The sequence below is a fragment of the Nomia melanderi genome, chromosome 3 (genome assembly GCF_051020985.1).
Source record: "Nomia melanderi isolate GNS246 chromosome 3, iyNomMela1, whole genome shotgun sequence".
NCBI classification, from domain to species: Eukaryota; Metazoa; Arthropoda; class Insecta; order Hymenoptera; family Halictidae; genus Nomia; species Nomia melanderi.
The window spans coordinates 4,119,502-4,142,494 of NC_135001.1; the positions used below are offsets into that span (position 1 = coordinate 4,119,502).

The following is a 22,993-nucleotide window of genomic DNA, read 5'->3' on the forward strand; positions in this document are numbered from 1 at the left end:
TTAAAATACGAGTGCATTTTCATTAATTTCAATGAAACGCTTCCTCCCGGAGCGAACAAATTCAATTCACAATGCAACGAGGTGCGCGCCTATAAATTTCTTCCAACGAAACTCGAGAAGAAGCAATAAAATCCTCCCTCCGTTGTCGGATATACATTAGATTGCTCAGCGAAAACACAGAGCCCTGTGCAACCTCGACTTCTTCCGATCCGTCCAGCAACACGCAGAACAGAACTTTATTAATCCGAAATGTTCCATTACGTTCCCTCGCAGTTTCGACGCTGTCGTGTTCGACTCGCCCACAGACGTCGGAACGAGATCATTGCAGCTAATACCGAACGCGATTAATGTCTGGTCGTAAGAGTATCGTAAAATATATCCCGGTAACAATGAAAACTCTCTAGAACAAACGGCCTGGCGGAACGCGACGGGACGTAGTGGACGCTGAGCGAGAGCGAGATAGGGGATAGTCAAATCCATTGATAGCGACGGATCACGCGCAATAAATTGCCCCGCGCGGGACGATCGAGTGGTTCTTGCCACTCATAATTACCGCGAGTCAAGTGGCGGGAATTATTAAAGCACCGGCGCGCGTCTATCAAACGATCGTTCGGCCGGCTATCTTCTGGGTCTACGAGCAAGAGGATCCTTCGCGCTCGATCATTGCAAAGAAATAAAAGAACCTTTGGTGCCGGCGGATCGGCCACTCGGTGGTATTGCCCGGTCGTTAATCGAGGGTGGCGATACCATTATTTCGATGAGGCCACGCCAAGTCACAAATCGTCGCCGACGTATGTCCCGAATCTGGTTTATGATCCGGCTGAAAACCCTCTGCCGCGACTCATTACCGTCGCTCGCGAAATTTTACGAGCGCCCCGTCGGAATGGCCTCGCGCGGGTCCACACGCAGATTTCGTTTACGCTCGAAACGGCCGGAATCGCGTTAATGAACAAGGACAAGGGGGTACGGGCGCGGACCGGCGATAATCAGCCTTTATAAAAGTCTCCCACGCGCGCCTATAAATCGTCGCGTTACTTTACGAGACAGCCAGCAACGAGATCGTATCGCCGGCCGCTCGACGCCATGATGTCACTGCCCCGCGGAGTCGACATTCCGCGTCCACCGGGCTATCAAACTTCATTGTTCGATGCGTTAATTGAGACCTTAAAACGCAGGATTAATTAGGAGTGGGTGATTTCGAGCCGTCCGGTAGTTTTAGTGTTAAGTTCTTTTTGAAATCTTCACTGCGAGTTGTAAAGCAACGGGTTAGCATTGGACTATTGAAGATTCTTCTCTTTCGTGACCAATTAAATTTGAGATCTTTCGAAATTATCTGATGTATGGATCGTGTAGAGTTTATGAGTAGGGAATAAGAGGACAGAAGGGAAATGTGTGAAATTGTTAATCTTGTGTAGATCAATGCGATGTGGAATAATTTGGATTAGAATAATGTACATAAAATGAAGTAAATCTAGCGTAATACTAATGCAACAAGATTATCAATGTGTAACAGACATCATTGACAATTTTGGAACAAAACTGTCTGTGAGGAATCTTGATTTTTCGATTTCTATTTCATTAGGAAAGTTCCGTTAAATTACTTTGGTTACTTTCAATGAACTTAATGAATGCTGATTTGGTAGTCAACGTGTTGAATAATGAAATTATTTGCCGGCAACCTTCGATTCTGAATAGTAAAGCCTGATGTTGGTCATAAAATGACATTCGTCCTAGAAGGTTAACCTGTTCACGTTCGGAGTAACCTAGCGACATAAAATAAGAATGTTGTTTAGTCCTTTTACGTGAGAAATGTTTCTGTTAATGGGTTTGGTTACACATCTAATAAGGTTAACGAGACTAACGACAATTATCGATACTCTACGAGCAGAAGATAAATTGGTACCTAATGGATCACCAATCTAAACTAATTAATTAGGTGAATTGGATCAGGGAGGAATGCCTGGGCAATTTGTTTCCCTCGTTAAGCTATTTCTGGACTCTCAATAAAGGATGACGAAAAAGAAGCAGCACGATCTGCACACGATTTATGGATCGCACGCGTGATAAGAAGACTAATACGAATCGTGACTGCATCCAGGACGAGTTCTGCAAGAATCCGCGAATAAAGATGTGCAATGGGTAACAAGTACATCGATTCACATTTCCTCGGTTGAAAAGAACTTGTACATCTAATGTATTAAACCATCCACTCATTAAAATCCAATTCAAAACAAAGAATAAAAATATCTGAACAAGAACACAAAGTATCCTCTGATTAAATAGAAACTACCACATTAAAACATCTCTTAGCTTCCAATCGATGAAGTCAAACGAAAAACAAACTTTCCATGCTCCAACAATTGTCTACTCCCTATGAAGCATTAACATACCCACAGTGATACAAGGAACATTCAATCGAATAAAGAATAATACACTAATCCCTCTCAGCTTCCGACCGACAAAGCCAACGAAAAAGCAAACTGTTCAATCTCAAGAATTGTCTGCGCCGCGTGAAGGATTAACGTATCCAATGATAAAAGACACCTCGTAGACCTCCGCGGCGAGACGATTCCGAGCACTCGAAAAGCACGGGTTGATCGGGGAAATATTTCTCTAACCGCCGCGAGGAGGCCCAACGAGATTACGGCGCGTATAAACAGGACCGGACGCTGCGTGGAAGATATACACAGGCGGGCCGTGACCGCGCGTAGCCGACAGAAATCGGAAAAAGCGTGCACATCGCGCTAGAAACCGTCCGAGTCGATTGCGCCCCCTTATCATCCGATAAGTCCGCTCGATGCGGTCCACGCGAAGAAAAACGGTTTCACGTGGGTGAGACTTTATCCCGGTCGCGTTCCCGATAAGGATATCCACGCGCTGAATATCCGGCGTTCACGATTCGAGAGGCTTGTCGCGGGAATGGACGCAAAAATGGTACGTGGGCCGGTAGTAAAAGATGCACATCCGCGAGGCTCGCGTTTCTTCGATCCTTTTCCCTTTTTTTTTTCTTTCCTTCTTCTCTTTTTTTTCCTCTCTCCGATCCGCGCGCGATCCTCCTTTTCCCACGAAACGATTGCGTCCCGGACGAGGTTAATTTATCACCAGGCGGCTTTGACGCGAACACGAGTTTGATTGGTTCGAATGGATATCCGGCGCGACGGAAAAATAAAAAGCACCGGGATTTGAATGCCGAGACGAAGCGACTCGGAATATTTAGCAACAGCGTTCGCTTCTTTTGGATCGAGGCATTTTGGTCTAGCTTTATTGGACAGGGGTTCATGCAAATTGGATTCAAATGAGAAAAAAAGTTCTCTTTGCTTCTTGTGTTCTGATAAGCGAAGGTAAGAGTGTAAATTTGGCGATCTAGTTTTATGGTAAAAATTCTGTATTGGCGTCGTCCAAGAAGGATGACCGCGAGCGAATTAATGGCGGACGCGTTGATACGGGGTCTACACGCACGGACTCCGAAGCGAGCTACGATATATAATCGGTGTTTTTCTGCATCGAGCATAATAGGTTCATCGGCAGAATGCTGTTCGTTTGTTTTGCATAGGGAACGTGGGCTTCTCTGATTTAACATTAATTCTGGGGAGATTTATTATTGATTAGATTAGATTATTTTTTCCGCGCTTCGGAACTATTAGTAAAAGTTCAAATAATCCGAGGTTCTAAACGGTAAATCACGATTGACGGTATTAGAAACAGTTGCTCGCGTACTGAACAGTTTTGTTTGCCGATTACGATCGATCTACGATTGCATAGCATTTTCCACGATGCGAATAAGTATTAAAATGATTATTATGAGACTGAATGTTCATAAAAAGATTCGCAAAGTCTAGTAAACAGAATGCTTCTGCTCAATATTTTCGATTAAACAATCACCGCAAAGTGAGTTTCGTTGCTAAAAATAAGAATATACATAGTTTGCATTGTCGAACTCTGTTAAAAAATTGATTCCGCATCTTTATGAGGTTCCCCAGTAAAAGCCAATCGCTGTACTCGAAAACCAGAGGCGTCCTGCAGAAAAAAATCCGATTTCCTGCAGTTTGGGCGTAGGTTTAGTCACTTTTAACGCGGTCTGCTTAGTCTTACAGTTACGTGTCAGTCGAATAAAAGCGTACATCTCGCTTGAAATCAGCTTACGTCGAGCCATCTACTAATATCGATCCTCACGGTGAGTAGGAGTTGGCAAACACATTCGATCGGTTGTTACTTTGCAACTAGATTACCCGGGATTACGCAATCTCAGCCGCGAATTAAACATTCAGCTCTCGATGACTAACAAGATTAAACAAACACGAAGACCGTATCAAAATACTGCACACCATGAAGAAGGCGGGTCCATTCTACAACGTTCAGAAGACAACTCACGATGGTATCCCGTAAAAATGGCGGCAGCAGACGCATCAATAAAAACCTCCGTAAAACCTTAAGCAGGAAAAACAAACTTCCGTCTGATTCTCGTTCTCTCAAGCTAACCCCGCGAATCTACGAATCTACAATAAACATTTCTGGTCCACGTTTTCGACACATCAAAACCGGCGAGATCGCCGATATGGGCCCAAACAACGCAAGCAGACTTCGATTCCGAACATTAGCGCCAAATGGATCGGTTCCCCGAAGATGGGGGAGAAATCATAAATAAGTAGTCGCGGCGGGTACGCGAGACGATAAATTCGGTGCCTCGTTAAAAATACGCCAGCAGATCAATCGGCAGAGGTGCAGGGGATCGGGACCGAAAGAGAAGAGGCTCTCCAGGGTCCAATAAAGATGCAAAGGGCCCGATAAAGCGGATAAGTCGCGGGCGGACACTTTGATCCGGCGGCCACGTGCGTCAAACTCGAATTTCCCCGAGAGTGGCTCTACCGTAGGACGCGTGGCTGCCAAATAAAAACGGACAGCGTCGATAGAGATCGATCGTAACGTCAATTATGGGCTGACCATCCTGCCGACTATTTTCGGCGGCGTGTCAGCGCGTCAGGACGCAAGCCCCATTTAATCCATTTTGTTCCATTAGGTTCGGACAGGTAAAGGGCACTCCGTTAGGCGTGGTCGTGAATTAAGAGTCGACCTCTCGCGTCCCTAATGCGCTCGTCTGCGGTCCCGACAGAATCGCGATCCGTCCGGGACGCCGCTGCTCCGCGGCTCGAGCCTGCACGGGGCATTCTGGAAACCGCCACAATGGGTTTTCTGTGCGCCCAGAATATCGCGGGTCGCTCGTTGCGAAGGGTCCGCGAACGATTTTGGATCTCTGAGACGGTTGGGTAGAGTTTGTTTCAGTCGGAAATATTTGAATTTGAATCGTTTGAATTTGAGTTTACATTTGAACAATCTGAATTTACACTTGAATAATTAGCGAATCATTTAAACTCTTTATTTGAATCATTTGGATCTAAATTTGAATTCGAAACATGATTAACGTCAACGCTTGTCGCCCTTAACACATCGTAATAACAATCAACTACAGTTTAATTGAACCAAAAGAACAACTACTTAACAAAAATTATAATCCAAACACAAATCCGTCTCTGGACAACCGAAATTTCAATAAATCCATATCGTTTCCATCAAAATAACTCGAATATCTTAATTCCACACCATCAAATCAGACTCAATCCATTCAATTCCGAATCGTATCAATTCAACCGTCTCCGACACCTGTCCGCAGCAAGTCCCACGTGCGAAAACGGAGTTAAACGACCGATTGGCCGGCACGTGCGGCAACCGGCTAACCCTCGAAAGAGTCTGCACAACGTTTTCGGAGCTGTTACACGATCGCCGGTTGTAAGCAACGAGCAGCGGGGCGCCCGACGCCTAGATACCTAAGTTTCTCGGTGTGCGCGTGCGAAATCTAATTTTGCAAAAGTGGGTTACGCCGCGACGCGCTCGCTCGCTCGCGACTTCTTGCTCATCCTCGTCTAGACGAGGACGTACGCGTTATTCTCCTCCTTCCTTTGTTCCAGCCGAACACTTCGCGACAACGACAACGGTCAAATATTTATTCTACCGATGAGCAAACCCGCCGTTTCATTAATCATCGGTCACAGCGGAGATTTAATGCAATTTACGATTCACAGTTCCGTCACACCCGCTGTCAAGTGATCCATAGTTCCATAGGACACACTGGGTTAGCGTAATCGATTAACGCTAAATTGAAATTGAAATTTATCGGCGCCCCTACAAGACTAACGCCGGACTAGGCGTTTTATCGTTGTTACTATTATGGTTTTATTACCTTGTCGAGCGCGTTCCCGCGTTATATATCACGCGATTGTCGAACAATTCCATGTACGACGTGATTTTTCGATAGTAATTTTTACAATATTAATGTATCTCCTTCTTACACCAGCTCGCTGTGATTCTACGAAACCGCCCGAAGCTTCTTGAATATTTTCAGCCGAGTATCTATATTCGGGAGAAATTAACATTTCGCGATGCTTGTTTTAGTGTCACTCCGATTGCCACGTCAGTCATGTGTCATTCCTTTGTACAACCGACAGGTTCGTTTCTAAGCTGTTATATTCACTGAATGAATGTTCCGTACATTCTACACGACACGAGAAGATCGAAGAAATAATCGTTATGGTAAACATTTCGATTTCCAGGTTCACGTTTCAATAAATAGCTCCGTTGGAATGAAATTTCATAACCGACAACCTATACGATTTAATTCGGCGCGCCGGTGCACAGTTGGAAGACAAAAGAGACTCGAGTTGCAGCCGGGAGGAGAGTCTGTTGTATACGGAGGTAGTCAGCGCGCGCATTGTTCCCGAAGAAGACTTGGCCCATTGAATTTTATTATTCGCCGGTCATTTAACAGTGTTCCGGACCATCTGGGTCATGTTTTAATTTAGCTTCATCAAGGTTCGGCTAGTCAATCAGACGTCTGTTTTCAGACATAGAAATAGGAACCCATAAACATACACCGGGTGAGCGAGAGGGAGAGAGGGAGCCTGAGACTCGACGCCATTATTCTCGATGCTGGATCGAGCCACTCGACCTAATTACTCGACCCTGCAACTCCAGACGAATCTTGATCGTCTGGGGTCGATTAGCTTCATGCTTGGGTTCCCATATTTGTGTCGAATGCCGTGGACCTGATGCGCCATTTCGCGTCAAAAACAAGTCCTCGAGAACACGCTCTTAACATCTGCCAAGACTGCACGCGTGAACCCTTGCTTTGCCGTGTACTTCGATGAGAACATTTTCTGTGTAATCTTTAAACGGATATTTACAATTTTTCAATAGAAGCAAATCTGTTTGCTTTAGAAAAATTAAATGACATTGCACTCCCGAATTCTTCTGATAATTCCAACTTTGACTTTGTTTTTGCATGACAAATAAGAACTATGTATTTTGGAATAGAGTAATATGAAAAATAAATACTTTTAGTGTAGTATAATATATTAGAAGATAATCGGTATTGAAACAGTTGATTCTGAATGTTGTTCTACCTTTTAATTATAAACTAATTATATATTTCTTAATCTGTGCTACATTGTTTGAAATAAATAAAGGAAATTAACCATATCTTTATATTTCCTTGATTTAAATCATATATATTTTTATAATTCGTAGTCTGAGTCGAATGATTAGTTACAGACATTGATTTCAGTTCAATTATCTCGGGCGAAAAAAGGATTAATATTCACGGACAGACGCATGTTCCTCGTGTGCATCACGGTGCACTGGTCTAGAAAACCTGTTGTTCCGTGCATATGCATGCGCGTTTAATCTAGTTGAAAGTGTTACATAAGGCGAAAGACTTTTTACTGTTCACTTTCTAATCCCCTGCTTTATGACGTCGAGTCGGGATGAAAATTTTAAACCGACCTCGTTGCACGTGAACATTATTTCGATTCAATTGATACATAATGTCATCGATAGTTCCCAATAAAAACGATAAACTCTATGGAATTATGTAAGTGCATCGAGGACGATAGGTGAAACGCTTTTCCACAAGCGTGCTCGAAATATAGGTCGCCAAATTTTTGCAATCGGAACGATGCACTTATCGCTCGGCTGAACGCAAACAGTAATCGCCCTTGTACTATAAATATAAGTGATGGAACTATTGATCATAGTTTACGCTAATGCGTTAAGTTTCTCTATAACTTCTGTAACTTGACAAAGCTGGCGTTTGTAACCGGCTACTGTTGATTTTCCAATGAAACCTTGATATTATTCAATATTAAAATCACCATCCCCTATACCTTACTATCATCACCATTAACACTAAAACTACCGAGCAGTTAAATTGACTTTTGAAATTTCTGTATAGACACTTCAAGACTACGTCTTGATACTTTAACTGACTTACAATTCAGTTTGGGTATTGCTAAATTAATTTCTTTAATCTATTCTCAGAGAAACATCTGTTATGTTCTTAATAGTTACAAAAAGAAGAAAGCAGAAGTGAATCATTTTGACCTGTCTGGTAATTTTAGTGTTAAAACAGTTAAAAACATTAGATTTCTCTTAAAAATGTCTAACCATCGGTTAAAACTTCAATTCCAAAGAAAAAAGTATAAATCTTCAAAATCACTCCACACACTTTACCCATTTCCTTCTTTCGCAAGTTGCATGTGTATACACAATAAACACAAATAACAATAACAACATTCTGCAGGAAGTTTCTCGGACATTCTCACCATCCGACGCGAGAGTTTCGAAAACAATTTACGTAACATTAGCGGCTGTTAATTACCGTGGTTCTCAGCCACGTAAAAAAAACGAACTGAAATATTACATTTCCACTTTCCACGTGAATTCGTGAAACGTGTCTAGCGGATAATGCATCGAGGAAGTCTCATCATCGGCTGGATGCGCGAGACACGGTATGACGTACGAGCCGGGCTGGCAATAAATTCCGAGGGAACAGTCACAAATAATTCTTGCTTTCTCTCTTTCTCTCTGTTCCTCTTGTTCCCCCTTTGAGGGGTGCATAAGAGCCGCAATTTAAAATCCAATAGCAATCACACCGTGCGCCGCTATTTCCATGCGGCTCGTCTCCGATACGTCTTCGAGCTTCCATCGACGGCAATCGAGCGCCGGAAACAATCCGAGCAGCGCGCGCGCGCAGGCATTCGATTCCATCCGTTGCGAACTGTCGAGCAATCCCGTTGTAATAAAGGTGCGGGAAATTGAAAGGCTTTACGATCTCGTGGAACATTAAACGGTTCCGAGATCGTTCAAGCTCCCGGCATTTTTTCCTTTGCGGATCTTTCGAGCTTCGAGATCTCTCGGATCTCTTCAAACACCATCACCTTTCGAGAACCCGGTTCTTACGAAGCCTCGCGCAGAGGAATAATTGGAGAATCTTGTGTGCTTTTGAATATTTTATTAATTATTAAGATTATTAAGGTTTCGGTGAAGTATGTTTAATATTTGTTATGGTTTCGTGATGTTTTTAGTGTGTTCGGAACCTGTATCTTTCGAGAGTTTGTGCAGAGAAGGAATTGGAAAATACTGAATACTTTTGAAATTTTTATTAATTAGTAATGTTGCAATTTCGAAAAGTAATTCGGAAGCACTGTATACATTTGAACTATTTGAACTTTCACTTTGAACCTAGTAACACGTCTAAAGGAAAGATTAAGGATGAACTCCAATTTCTGTAATTCAATGTCCAAGTATCCATCTGTACAAAAATCGATCGTCTAATTAAAAGAACCTAATATTTGCTATACGATCAGCTACCTAATGATTCAAGAACAAAATAAGTTTCATAAGTTAACAATCCTCATTTCCCCACTGTTCCCACGTAACAAACGAACAAACGAATGTATAAACCGATTTTAAAGCAAACAGTTCCACGAATTTAGCGAAAGTTCCAGCGTGATCGGGATAAAAAGATCATTCAGGAACCAGTAAGACGAAATCGAGGAAAGGAATACGCCTCGGACAGACTTTGACGAACGACGTCGAAAGAAACATTACAATTTCCTGAGCGGAATATTTATGTGTATCGAGGCTCGGGCCATTCGCGAATCAGCATTCGCGATTTTCGGCCTCGGCTGAGTTTCATAGCATATCTAAAAATATTCGCGGTTCAAGGTCCTCATAGGGAAGGATCAACGGCGAGAAACCACCGCAAGGTGGTGCGCCGTCTCGTTTTACGAGACTTTTACATCCCCTCACCTGCTGATGCGGCTGACTGAAAGTCATCAAGCCTCTTGCACGTCACCCGGAAGCGCCTTGGGCGTTGCGCCAGAGCTCCTCAGCCTCGCTGGAGATCCGAAAAAAAAGAAGATCCGCCGAGGACTCGATCGTATATCAAAAGCTCTCGGATTTATTGGCTGCCCCGAGACACTTCCAGGCAAAAGCTTCCTTTGTGTCGCTTTCGGGAATCAGCCTGGCCGCGCGGACCGTCCGAAAACAATCTTGAAAGTTCTTTTTTGTAGCGCGATTGGAGGACGATTCATTTCTAAACACCCGTTGTATTGTGCAGATTAAATTTCGAAATTTGTGCGAATGTTTTTAGACGTTATTGAATATTTAAACTGCATTGTTGACGATGGAATTATCACTTGGGTGAAGTATTCTTAATTTAACTAAAATTTAAGTCAAGTGAGATTTAAATTACTGAAATAAATGTACCTGTATCATTTCCATGGGGAGATTAAGGGAAGCTGCCCGTTCTAGTGTCAAGTAAGAATTAAACAATAGTATTATCCTAGTAACTTTTTCTAAGTTTTCTAATCATCTATCTAATGGTTTTTTAATAATATTGTTCATTCGATATTCAAACGACTTTGCATATGAAACGTTTCACATATTGAAACGAAAGAACTGGAGTATTTTAGTAGAAATGTAAATCGTCTAACATCAGGACGCAGTCATGGATCTACATTTTGTCTCCCCAAGTGGTTAAAATTCTCGAGGAGCACTAAGAAAGATTTTTCTCATCGCAGCTGGTATTTTTCGATTAGCGAGTGCAGCAGATTAAGCGGTAAGGGCGCAAAAGAAGCGGCAAAGACACCGACCAGGGGGAAAGAAAAGAAGACGTCGCAGTGGCTTGAAATAACCATGACTCCGTATGACCTAGATCCACGTGGCCAGCTTCTTTGGCACGGTCATGGTCGCGAACGATCCCGTTCTACCGATTAAACGCGATGGACAGACGTAAATCTGTCTGACTGATCGTCTGCCCGCCGGTGAGGACACCTCGGGTTTCGCGCGTGCAAACGGCCGTGTTTCACGGTTGCGCAACTACGGCCGCTGGGACAGAGGTAATTGAAAGTGGCAGTTCCCTCGTGAAATTCGGTTCCGATGATTTGACGAGCGCGCAGGCGAAAACGCACTGTCCGCGCCGCTCCGTGGCGGAGTCGTCGCGGTGGGAGGCTAATCTCTCATTGTAATCTAGAAAGCGGGGTCTAATGAATAGATTAATTATGTCTGCGCGAATGCATATTTACAGAGAACCATTTATTAAAGTATGAATCGAATGAGGATTAATTTAGTGTTCGCAATTTTCAATATTCCTTTGTTTGTTGGATCAACATTCATCTTCGTGATAAACGCTCCCTTGAACTCGATCTACAAATCCAATTCCAGTGGAAATTAACTCTTGCTCGAGAGGTGACTCTCATTTACCACCAGATTTCATACGGTGAAACTATAAAATTTGATATTTAATATTATACCGTGTATATCGCATCAATTTGAGAAATATTGAAAGAAATTAGCTTTATGCCCCGATGTATGTACAATTTCTCTTCCAGTTAGTTTCACAAAATATTGTCTTTATCTCATCAGAAAATCTCGAAGTATTTGTACTGAAAAACTTCCAAGTGCAAAGGGCTAAGTCACTAAAATACGAATCGAAGGAGAATTGTTCGATGTTTAGTATTCTTGATATTCCTCTCTTTATCGATTCCGTGAAGTTCTATTCATTTTCGTTAGAAACGTCTCAAACTGATCTATAAATTCCAACCGTCCATCGAAAGTTATTCTTGGCACAGATGTCGAACAAGCAGAACTGAAGTATTCAATCATTTTGCTCCTGATCGCCGCGAAAGGAAGGACAAAACGATAGATACACTTTTTCCGTGACCTATTCGCGGCCTATACGGAATTCTTAACATAATTGTAGAAAAAACACGTGTTTTTTATCGCGATTTTATGCATGCGCATTCGGCACGGCCGTTTATTTACAGTTACATTATTAATACACCTCGAACAATGTCCGACCGAGGTCAGGAACGAAAAAGACGCCGGGACAGGCTTTCATAAAATTCCGCGAAGATTTACCGCATTCGCGATCGCCGTCGGGACGCTTGCGATTCCTGCGCGAGAGTTTCTGCGTTGAATGGACACGCCGCGGAAAAACCGAGGAGGACAAGGAAAAAAGGAGGAGCGACGAATGAACAGCATCGGCTCTTTAATGTCGGCGATCTTTCAGGCCAGAAACTCGACTGCGGGCGCGCGCGTCCCGTTGACTCGCGAGAAAAACTCAAGATTTAACGCCACGCGCGTATGATTTACGGGCCGCGTCTTTTTCCCCGCGTCGCCAGATTCCTCGCGGCCCGTTTTCTTTGTTCTATTTTACGGAGAACGTTTTAATGTTCCGCGTACACCAGGTCGCTCGTATAAACTATTACTTTATTATTTCCACGTGCGCGCTTGCGATCCCGCCGCGTGGCGCTGTGTATCAGCAATAAAAGATGGCGGCGCGCGTCTTCTTCGAAGCTTCCTTTTAAAAAAGAGTTTCAGAGGAGCTCAAGAGAGCTCCAAGAGTACTCTAAGACAAATAACTAACCCAAGGGATCAATACTTAAATGATTTTCTTTGGACATTTCCTCGTTTGAAAATTAAATAAAAGCTGTGGGAACTTTGATTCCTACTGATCGTGGTTCCTTTGCTGAACAAATTTTCTGGAGATGATTCTCAGAGTTAACTCTAAGATTTCAAATTAAATTAGACTAAAATTGAACTTAACCCTTTACGAACAAATGTCGACATTTTGCAGAGGTCAAACTGTCATGTTTCGAATACTAGGTTGCGAACAAATGATTTAACTATTGAAACAGCAAGAAACCAGTAGTTTTCTTATTCTCTATGATTTAAGTATTCGATGTTTAATTTAAGAATCTGTGAAAGGTATTGTACAGTTTAAACAATTTTTGTCCTCAAAGGGTTAAGAGTAAGATTCGTACTACTCTAATAAATTAAGTTCCCTTCTTACAGAACGATTATTAAACTTTGTCAAGAACTATCAATATATGACCTAACATACCACTATCGAACCAGCGAACCCCACACGAGGAATAAGTTGCTAATCAACCCCTCCTAAATCGGTCCGCGAGCATTCTGATTCCAATAAAAACGGCCGGTCCGATAGTTCGGTTACACGTTGCTCTGGCACAAGTACATCAACCCCTGCCAAAAGAGAAGGAGTTTAGTTTATTTAACGACCTGTTGAACGCCGCTTTCCCTTTTCCCCGGCGGAAGGAGAATTTCGTGCGGCCTGGCGGCCACGCACCACCGGCCAGGTTTAAACAAATCGGTCGGAATGGTGTCGTTGAACCCGGCCGGTTCGTGAGGAAGTTCAAATTTCATTCATTAAATTCCCGGGCCCCCGGCGTCGCGTCGAAAATAGCCGTGCGAAAGAATACGAGATGCTCGTAAAAACACGCTCGTAAACCTTTTTCAGCGTGCACCTTGGGAATATGCACGCGCTCGCGCGATCGCCGAGCGAAATCCGGTGGCACGAGTATCGCGGGCCACTGTTGCAACCGTAACCCTCGAGAAAAATCGTCCGGTTGCTCCCTCCCCCCGCTCCTTATCCACCAAGAGTCCGATCGGATCCGCGAAATTCCCCGAAACCGCCCGAACATCCTCGGCACCCGATTGATTTATCACCCATTAACGAGTCAGTTGACGATCGCCGGCAATTAAACTGTAAAAATAACCGTGGACCGACTGTGCACTTCGTCGGGGGATTTTATGGTGAATTTAAAAAGTTACGAGACAGCGCGCCGGACATTATACACCGCTCACTGCTCCGGACACCTGGGATTCCTTGACACCATAGGTCCTTTAACTTTCTTCCCGATGATCCCTTGTTCGCCGCGGCATAGCGGGACCATCACTGAATCGGATTTTTCTCTAATTTCGTTGCAACGCGCGTGTGTTAATATGTTTGTTAAAGAGATGTAAGAACGTTGGCGTGATACAGAGTTTATTTAATGAGTTTAGGGCAGTGCGATCATACGGATTAGCTGGATTGATTGTCTGAAATACGTAGATTCTCGTTTGAATGAGAAGAGTGCATCGGTCTGTCGTATATTTTGCACCGATCATTATTGGGGAATCGTAATTGAGGTGTAAACTTGAATTGATGTTTGGAAGTTAACGGGAATGTGGTCGAACTGTCTCAGGTTTATGCTAATTTTTTTGAAGGAAACAATAACATTGGAAATAGCGGCGTAAGTGGATATTGGATAAGTCGTAATGGAATTTTATAGGTTGTCTTCGGGTTGGGAATAGGTATTGACTTTGTGTTTCTTTTACAGGAAAGGAGACTGCGAAAATAAAATGAAAAATATGAGAAGCTGGCTCCTTGAAATGCGAGCGTTACACTGAAAGTCGAGCAAGATGCAAGGAAGACGTCCGCGGCCGATAAATCAGCTGGCTGATCGGAAAGCAGCAGAGTTGCGCTTCTAACTGACTCGGTTACAACCTCCTGCCAATTAAAGGTACATCCTGTAACGCGATTTTCTGGTCTTCCTCGATTCGTTAGGAGCATGGTAACAGTGATAGCCGGTGACAGCTAACAGTCAACCGTAACGCTCTCTAACGAGGTAGCTACGGATAAGGGATCTGTTACGGACTTAACCCATTTGCACAGATAAGCGAATTATTCCGCTTATTCATACCGTACGTTTATATAAAATTATTTAAAGTTGCAACGTGTTTTTCCAATGAAAAAGTCGTTTTCCATAGGTGATTTCTCCTTTCGGGATTCTTTTAAACAGTACCCACAGCGATAACACTTAATACTATCATTGAATTATTAAATGAATATTTTATTCGTACATATTCTTAATAAATGAAATTGTTTCCGCGGTTTTTACTTTTTTGGCACCGAGAATGACGAGTCAAAACGAAGTAAATCCGCAATTCTAGGAACGCGTTCGTCGGTAACACGTAAATATTGTCTGCATTCGTCGATATTCGTTCATTATTTTCCTTCCGCGGAAATTCGCACGCAAACTCGGCAATAAACCTTCGCCATTACGCGGCCGATTCGAGGAATTGCATCTGCAGTGATCGCAGACAACACGGGCAAGACGGATTTCGTGAAATCAAATGGACGTCGCAGACGCTCGTTCGTCGTGAACATCGACGATTTAAAAAGAAACGTTGATGACTAGACGGTTTTTATTAGAGCGACCGAAAGCGGCTGCGAAAATCAAAAGGCGCTGGACCCTTAAGAAATTAATTTCAAATGAAGCCATTCAAATGAAAGGAATCTGGCATTCAATTCAATTTATTCGGCTCATTGTTTTACGCTAGTAATAAACTTCTCGCAAACGAGAGACCCGCTTTTCTTTATTACCTCGCATTTTCACTGATTTAATAATACGGACCATCAAAAGACTCGTTCCCCCGACAAGATGGCCGCCGGACCTAACCGAACTTCAAAGGACGCTATTAATACGTGTTCATATAAAATATGCACCGTGCAGTACGGTTTATCACATTTACATCCACTTTAAAAGATCATTTTTCGGCTCGGAAGTATTTACAGCCTGAAATTGATACTTCCGGCTCACGAATGGCTATTCACGAAACGGGACGCAAAGTTCAAAATGGCTGCCGCTGTGGCGTCGCTGTCCGAGGTAACTCGAATGCAAATTGAGGGGGACGAATGAAATTAATAAATTCCGCCTATTTAGACGTTAGGTTCGAGGCCTCTCGCGTCTCCGTAACGCGCCACTAATTAATTATCGCGGCATCTATGCGCAGCGTTCGCGGAAACGGACAGAAAATTCGTCCTGTAGCCGCGCTAACGCCGCGACGGACTACCGCTCGTAACTTATGAAAGCAAATTTACCAAGCTGCCGCGCGCGGTCGGCACGTTTAATCTCGCGCGTTCGGTAGATCGATTCACAAGCCGGCTGGATAACTCGCGGTTATCACGTATTCCGTTTCCATTGGCGACGGAAATACAGAGTGGCTCGTTCAAACGTTTAAATAACGCTATCAATTGCCCCGAGTCAACCGAGACATAATTTACTTGCAGGATACTCGAGTCCTGGCCAGTTGAAAACTCCTCAGGTAATCGCAGGTAATCGCCTTTTCGCTCTAATTGAAAGTGTATATTCCCTGTACGTTACAATCCTCCAGTAATCGGTACATTATCACTTCATAATTGAATAATCAAATGAAGTTTGAGCATGTAATGAGAAATATGCTATCATTTTATAGAGTTAGCATTCATGTAAGAATTCATTATTTATTGATGTGGAATCTGCTACCGCCAATCCGTCGTTGAAGCAGGTTTCGTATTTTGAATTTTAAGTTTAAGGCGGGCGATTTAAAAAGCTCTATTTCTTCAAAGCGTTCAAAGTTCCACAAAATTATCGAGGTTTGTTTTGAACGTAAAAGGTTGATGTGACGGGATCCTGATTCACTGGTGCGACTTGTCGCAGATTCCGTGAATCTTGTTTGCTGATGAATGGGGGCTATATTTTTAGCAGACAATTTGATCCGATGAGAAATCGATTGGCGGGAAAATCATCGAGGATTCACTGCCGAACTCGGCCGGGGTGTACGGGCGCCACTTCGCGGTCCGTTTGCCAAGATAATCCGGAAACTCGTTCTAGCGTTACCATGGCAAATGTCCAATCTGGACCGTGTGCCACCTACTAACGTGCTCGACGCGAAATGTGCCGGGAATGCGGCCGTAAAAACACGAGCGACTCCCGGCTGCCTTGCAATCCCATAAATTCTTCTTGTCGGATTCCATCAGTGTTTCGCGGTGTCCGATCAGACATTGTCCTATAACGGATCAAGAATGCAATCAATAATTCACCGAAACAATCCCTTAACTTGTTTACAAACCCGAGGCCAGTTGGGAAATCGCGAAATCTTCGATTTCGCCTGTCAAGTTGGTCTCGAGAGTTGTCGAAAGTCATGTCGCAGACCGAAATGCATCTACGGAAGTAGGTTAAACGCTTCTAGAATTAGAAAGATCTTTATTAAGAATCCGGGAATCGTTTAATGGACGTTCAACTTTATGGTTGATGAGTGAGCCGCTCGCTTGATGACTGCGGAGAACCGGCGAAGTGGGTATGTACGTTTATCCCGAGAGATGTGTCGCCATAAAATTTTTAAAACTTGATTGGACCCGTGTTAAGAAAACAGAGGACTCCGTTTGATGTCTCTTAGCCTGTCCTTCGGATTACCTAATCGATGATGTGGAAGCGTTCCTAAGTTACCAGGTCTAACAGCACGAAGTGTTATACGTGTACGTAATCGTCGTCAGTAGATTCTTAGTCCAAGACTGGTTTTCGGAATACCGAGGCTGCCCGTGGCACAGAAATAACAGATTTACTGTTATCGTCCTCTACGACCACAATTGTCAAATTTTCCCAACCCGGCAACTTGATTAATACAACCCGATTCCGGTGTAGACTTTAGGAATGCCGGGTCTGATGACCTGGGCTCCTCGAACATGTTTTTTCGACTTTCTAACTGCAACTACGACATTATCGAATAATCGAGATGAAGAATTTGATTAATAGAACTTAGAAGCGAGACAGAGAAGAAGATATTTTTAATTTTCTTATTCTAACGCTGTAAGAGAATCAATTTTCAAGTTTGATTAATAGAACCCAGTATTGCTACAAGTTCCAGCAATAACGATCCTCTAATACCTAGAAACCATGAACCAGGTGCCTTCAATCTTTTACATCCAACGTTACCAAGCGATGACAGTTCTGAGATTCGCAATAAATCAAATGTGTCCAATTTACTAGATTTCAAACTATGAAATAGCATTCGAAAAGTAAGGTTAGGGAACTTTGCCGACAATAAGCAGAATAGTCTTCGGTGGATTAATCCTTTGGGTCGATTATTTCACGAAAAAGATTCATTTTTTCGGATCAATCGAATCAGTCACGTTCCTCTATTATGTTTAGACGTGAAGATTTTATAATACTCCAAGTTCGCACGTGCAGCAACGGTACGCAATGGCGGCCTGGCGAGCTGCGGAGAGCGGTACACAGGCAACGCCATGAAAAATGCCTGTTTATGCAAAGCACTTTAAATACGTCTTTGTGCGGACGCTGGCGGGGAAACGCGCTAGGCATTTTCGCAAGTCTGTTTCATTCTGGTAACACGAGACTCAAAAGGAATTCGCGGGAGACGAGTCCCTAGAGAGGTTACTTGGACGATGACTTCTAAGGAGGATGCGTCGGGCAGAAATGTATTTTTAGACGACAACCGACCACTAATATTTTCGCGCCGCTCGTTCTTATTTAGGCTACATCCGATATTTTCAGAAATTCTGGAAATCCGCGGTTTTTAATAAAGCGCGGCACGGGTTATTATTCTGGATGGGTTTTTCTGGAGTCTGCTCGAGATCCGGGGATAACGAAAACGTTTAAGGAAGAATCATTTTAAATTGTTTTTGTATTCAGCTTCGTGATATCTTTCTACCAATGATCGATATATAAAATTGGTTCAGTCTTAGAATAAGTATTTACTATGTAAAGTTTGTTAAATCTTCGAGTACGCTGTTTCCATCTTCAGTCAGTTTTAACCCATTGCACTCGAGAGGTGACTCTCAGTCACCACGTGATCTGACGCAATAAAACTATAAAATCTGATGTTTAATATTGAACTTTGTATAATGCCTCGATACGTGAAATATTCGAATAAAATAGCTTTGTTCCTCAATGTACTTCTGATTTCACTGCAAGTTAGTTTCAAAGAATATCGTCTTCGTTTTGTCAAAAAATGTTAAATATTTCTAGTGAGAAACTTCGGAGTGCAAAGGGTTAAATGCAATTTTATCGATGTACGTACCGCCTATTTTAGATTCTAAGTTTTCAAGTTGTTTCTTAGCTACGTAAAGTTTGTTAAAACTTCGAGCACGCTATTTCCACCTTCAGTCAGTTTTAAATGCAATTTTATCGATGTGCGTGCCACCTATTTTAGATTCGAAGTTTCCAATTTGTTTTTTACTAACACCGAGAAACCAAATGTTCTGTTCGACTCACCATTCCGTGGCAAAGGTTGACAGTAACGTAGGAGTTAGGATCGTCGTCCACGGTGCCGCTGTAAAAGCATCCAAGTTCATGGCCCGGATGTTCTCTCCTGGTCGTGTTAGCGCCCATGTGAGTTATCTATACAAACAACGAGAAACAATTGCGGTGTAATCAATCCGAAAATACACTGTAAGGTGAAGCTTCTATTTTCATTCCGGTAATGATTCTGGGAATCGCGTATCCCAAGATCGTTCGCGAACGGGGAACGTCAAGAATGACTTTAACAACGGCCCGTTACATTAAAACTTCATTAACAAACCGTTAACGATGCGCATCGTACGTGTTTACGTGGATATTACTTGAATATTCGAATCACTTCGATATTAACCCTTTGCGGACGAAGATTCTTTGAAATATACTGAACCTTCAGCAGATCAAACTAAATTACATATCAATTGCTTAAGTAATAGGAAAAAAGGAAACTATACACGGATCTGTTGCTGTTCGAGTAATTAAATCATTTGTATGCGACTTAGTCTTTCAAATGCGAACATTTCATCTCACCGAAATGTCGACATTCATCCGCAAAGGGTTAATATCATGCTTCCCTTAAATTATTTTGAAATATATTTTGTATTAACACTTAACAAGAAAAAATCAGTAAACGCTTTGCAAATCTGGCAACCGTAGACAGTTACTACTAGGTTTGAGTTTTAACATTAGCATCTTTGAAAGAAAAAACAGAGAAACTATTCGCAAATATGCCCAAGTAGTAGATAACCATTAACTTCGAATCCGAAATGTGTGAAAGGAAGCAGATACGCTAACAATTCGTTGCGCGAGACCAGTAAAATTTCTATTAAGCAAACTTGTCTCGCGAACAATCAATGTTTAATGCACGGCTATCCGGGTGTTCATAATGGAGCATTTAAAACAATTTAAAAACCATAATGTTACACGCGCAGCCGCTTTTAACACCTCGGCTATTACGAGCACCGATGTACGGAAGAGGTATTATGCAAGTTTCAACGGCGTGCACCGGTGAACCATCAAAGATGATATCTTGTGTATTAGCATAGTAATAACGCGCTAGCATCGTATAACATAATGGGATTAACAACGATAAAAGCGTATCTGGATAGATTAAATCATCGTCCCTGGAATGAAAGTTTGAAGCGGACCGTCTGGCATCACTTTATGCAGTTATTATTATGAAATCTTGAAAAATAATAATATAAACGAAGTTTGGGTTGGTTAATTCGATAAATTCTGTTCTGTGTTCATTCTCTTGTGATGCCAGAAGGTCTTCATATTAGTAAATTATATTGACAAATTATTCCATTATTTAATAAAATAATTTATAATACATGTAAGGATGTGTATATTTATTTAAGGAATAAATGAGTTAAATTTTTTACCTGTTGCTTCCTGCAGGGTTCCGAGGCATAATAAATGAAACGGTGAAATGTTAGACTTGTTTGAATATATATTTATACAATCTGCTTTCAAAATTGAAATTCAGTCTTACTTTAATATTCGGTGAGACGAAACTGGAGTCATGTGTCAAACGCAAGCGAAACCGTTTGCCGAAGGCAGTGAAGTCGTATTGGGGGTGAGGATCCCAGATTTCCGCCGTGGCAAGGCGGAAGTGGCCACTATCGTGCCTCTTGGCTGTAGAAAATTGCTCAGCTGTAAATAGATCAATTATTTTTATTACCGATGTCCAATAATTCCCTATAATCTCAAAAAATCGTTAGATTAAATCTTAGGATTATAATCACATTAGAAAATACTCTACTTATGAGTCAAAAATCCGTAACAATCTTTAAAACTTTTTCTTATTATGTCATAACAAACATCTTTATTCCGACATTCAACTGTGAAACCAATAAGCACTTGTATTCACTCATATTAAAAAAATTCGTTATAAAATAGCTTAATAAAAAAGAACGATTAATTGTAAACGTTTTCATTTCACCGAGGAGTCCTAAATACATCAAACCATTCTATTCACTTCTATCGAAAAGATTCGTTATTTTCAACAAGATCATATGATAAAAAAAAATGATCAATTGCATATAATAAATACATCAAACCATTGCAATAATTTCTATTGAAAAGATTCGTTATTTTCGACAAAATCGCCTAATATAAAAGAATGATCAATTGCAAAAGTTTCCACTTCAACATTCAGTTACAAACGCACCAAACCATTGCAATCATTCTACCGAAAATATTCGTTACCTTCGACAAGACTGTCTAATATGAAAGCATGATCAATTGCAAACGTTCCCACTTCAACATTCAGTCGTAAACGCACCGAACTATTGTAACCACCTCTGTCGAGGAGATTATTTTAAACGAGACATAACGGTACTCCAAAAACAATAAAACGAACAATAGTCACGCCGACTCGCCAGCTCGGCGCGCGGTCCGTAATGTATGCAAGGGACGACGGAGTTTGCATACAGGCCAATTACCTCACGCGCTAGACATAAGGGATCCGTGCTAGTTAGTAACTAGTCCGTTTGTCTCGGATAATCGTTGACACCCGTGTGAAATTGGCAGGCAACGAACGGCCGATGCGTGACAAAATGCGCGTGTCGCGTTAAATGCCGCGCGGACGCGACGCGTCCCCCCGACGCCGTTTACCGTTCGACCAATCCTTTTTCCTCGACCACGCTCACCTATCTAGTTTCACAGCCCGCCGCAAACATGTTTTACAACGAAGACTACTGTTTCCTTAACTGTTCCTCGGCTGCGTGACTACTCATTTTTGCCCATTACTCACCCTCCCCCCGATATCGGGATAATTATCGTTATGCCACGTCCCAAGCTTTGCATAAATAACAGCCTGTTATTATCGGAAAGCGCACGTATACGTGTAAATTTCGATGTTCGACGAATGATTCAACGGTGGAAAATAGCTAGAAATTAAATGAGGATCGAATTTCCCGATTATTTACAAGGTTAACTATTTAATCTAAGCTTCGACATTTCATCAACCCCTTGGCTCTATGATTTATCTTCCAACTGTAATCGATTGAACAGTTCTGTCAGTAATAATTTATCGAAGACAGAGAAAATTTATGCATATTCTACGCTTATTTCTATCCTACAATGTAATAATTGATAATAGAAGAACAGTACTTCATTTGCATTCAAAGGAATTGAGCTATGTTTGGTAAATTCCGTTTAAAATGTCCACCACCAATCTCGCGTTGTTGTAATATACGGGGTAAATTTATCAAGATTATTCGATGCAAAATACAATTACTTATTCGCGTATTAATTAAAGAGAAATAAATCAAATAAACATCGTATCAAGTAATTAAATTATCGAGTCCTATGTGCAATACTAATTTCATTTCTTTATTACAAAAGAATCCTTCACACAACGGTATTACTAAATCCTTTCTACACACCGAGGAAAAGTCCTTGTCATACGAAATAAATAATCCGACATAAAAGTTACTCTCGCTCAGTTCTACTCCACAAAAGCGATTTTATGATCTGGTCGGCAATATTTCACAGTTTACCGCCTTCTCTTCAAGTGGATTAAAAACAAAATGCTAAACAAGCGCCGAGCAAAAAATCCGGATTCCCCGAAAGATGACATTTCGCATGCAGCAGCCAATTTACGGTCGCATCAGCATCAATATTTTCGCTGTTAAATCAGGATTAGCCGTAATTCGTTACGGGAGAATGAAAAAGCCGATGAATAGGGGCGCAGGTATGGCGGGCATTCCGCGATTTACGCTTCCTAGAACCGT

The 22,993-nt window shown here is 42.1% G+C and overlaps 1 protein-coding gene across 3 annotated transcripts in view; it reads right to left on the minus strand.

Annotated features, from left to right (window-relative positions):
* Positions 1–22,993, minus strand: part of LOC116433037 (A disintegrin and metalloproteinase with thrombospondin motifs 1) — a 158,774-nt gene that overhangs the window by 78,267 nt on the left and 57,514 nt on the right. For all 3 annotated transcript variants that reach the window (XM_031990698.2, XM_031990690.2, XM_031990708.2), the window contains exons 4-5: positions 20,749–20,909; positions 19,233–19,358 (exon numbers count right to left, since the gene is read on the minus strand). In XM_031990698.2, coding sequence (XP_031846558.1) covers positions 19,233–19,358; positions 20,749–20,909 — 287 coding nt within the window. The remainder of the gene's footprint in view (positions 1–19,232; positions 19,359–20,748; positions 20,910–22,993) is intronic.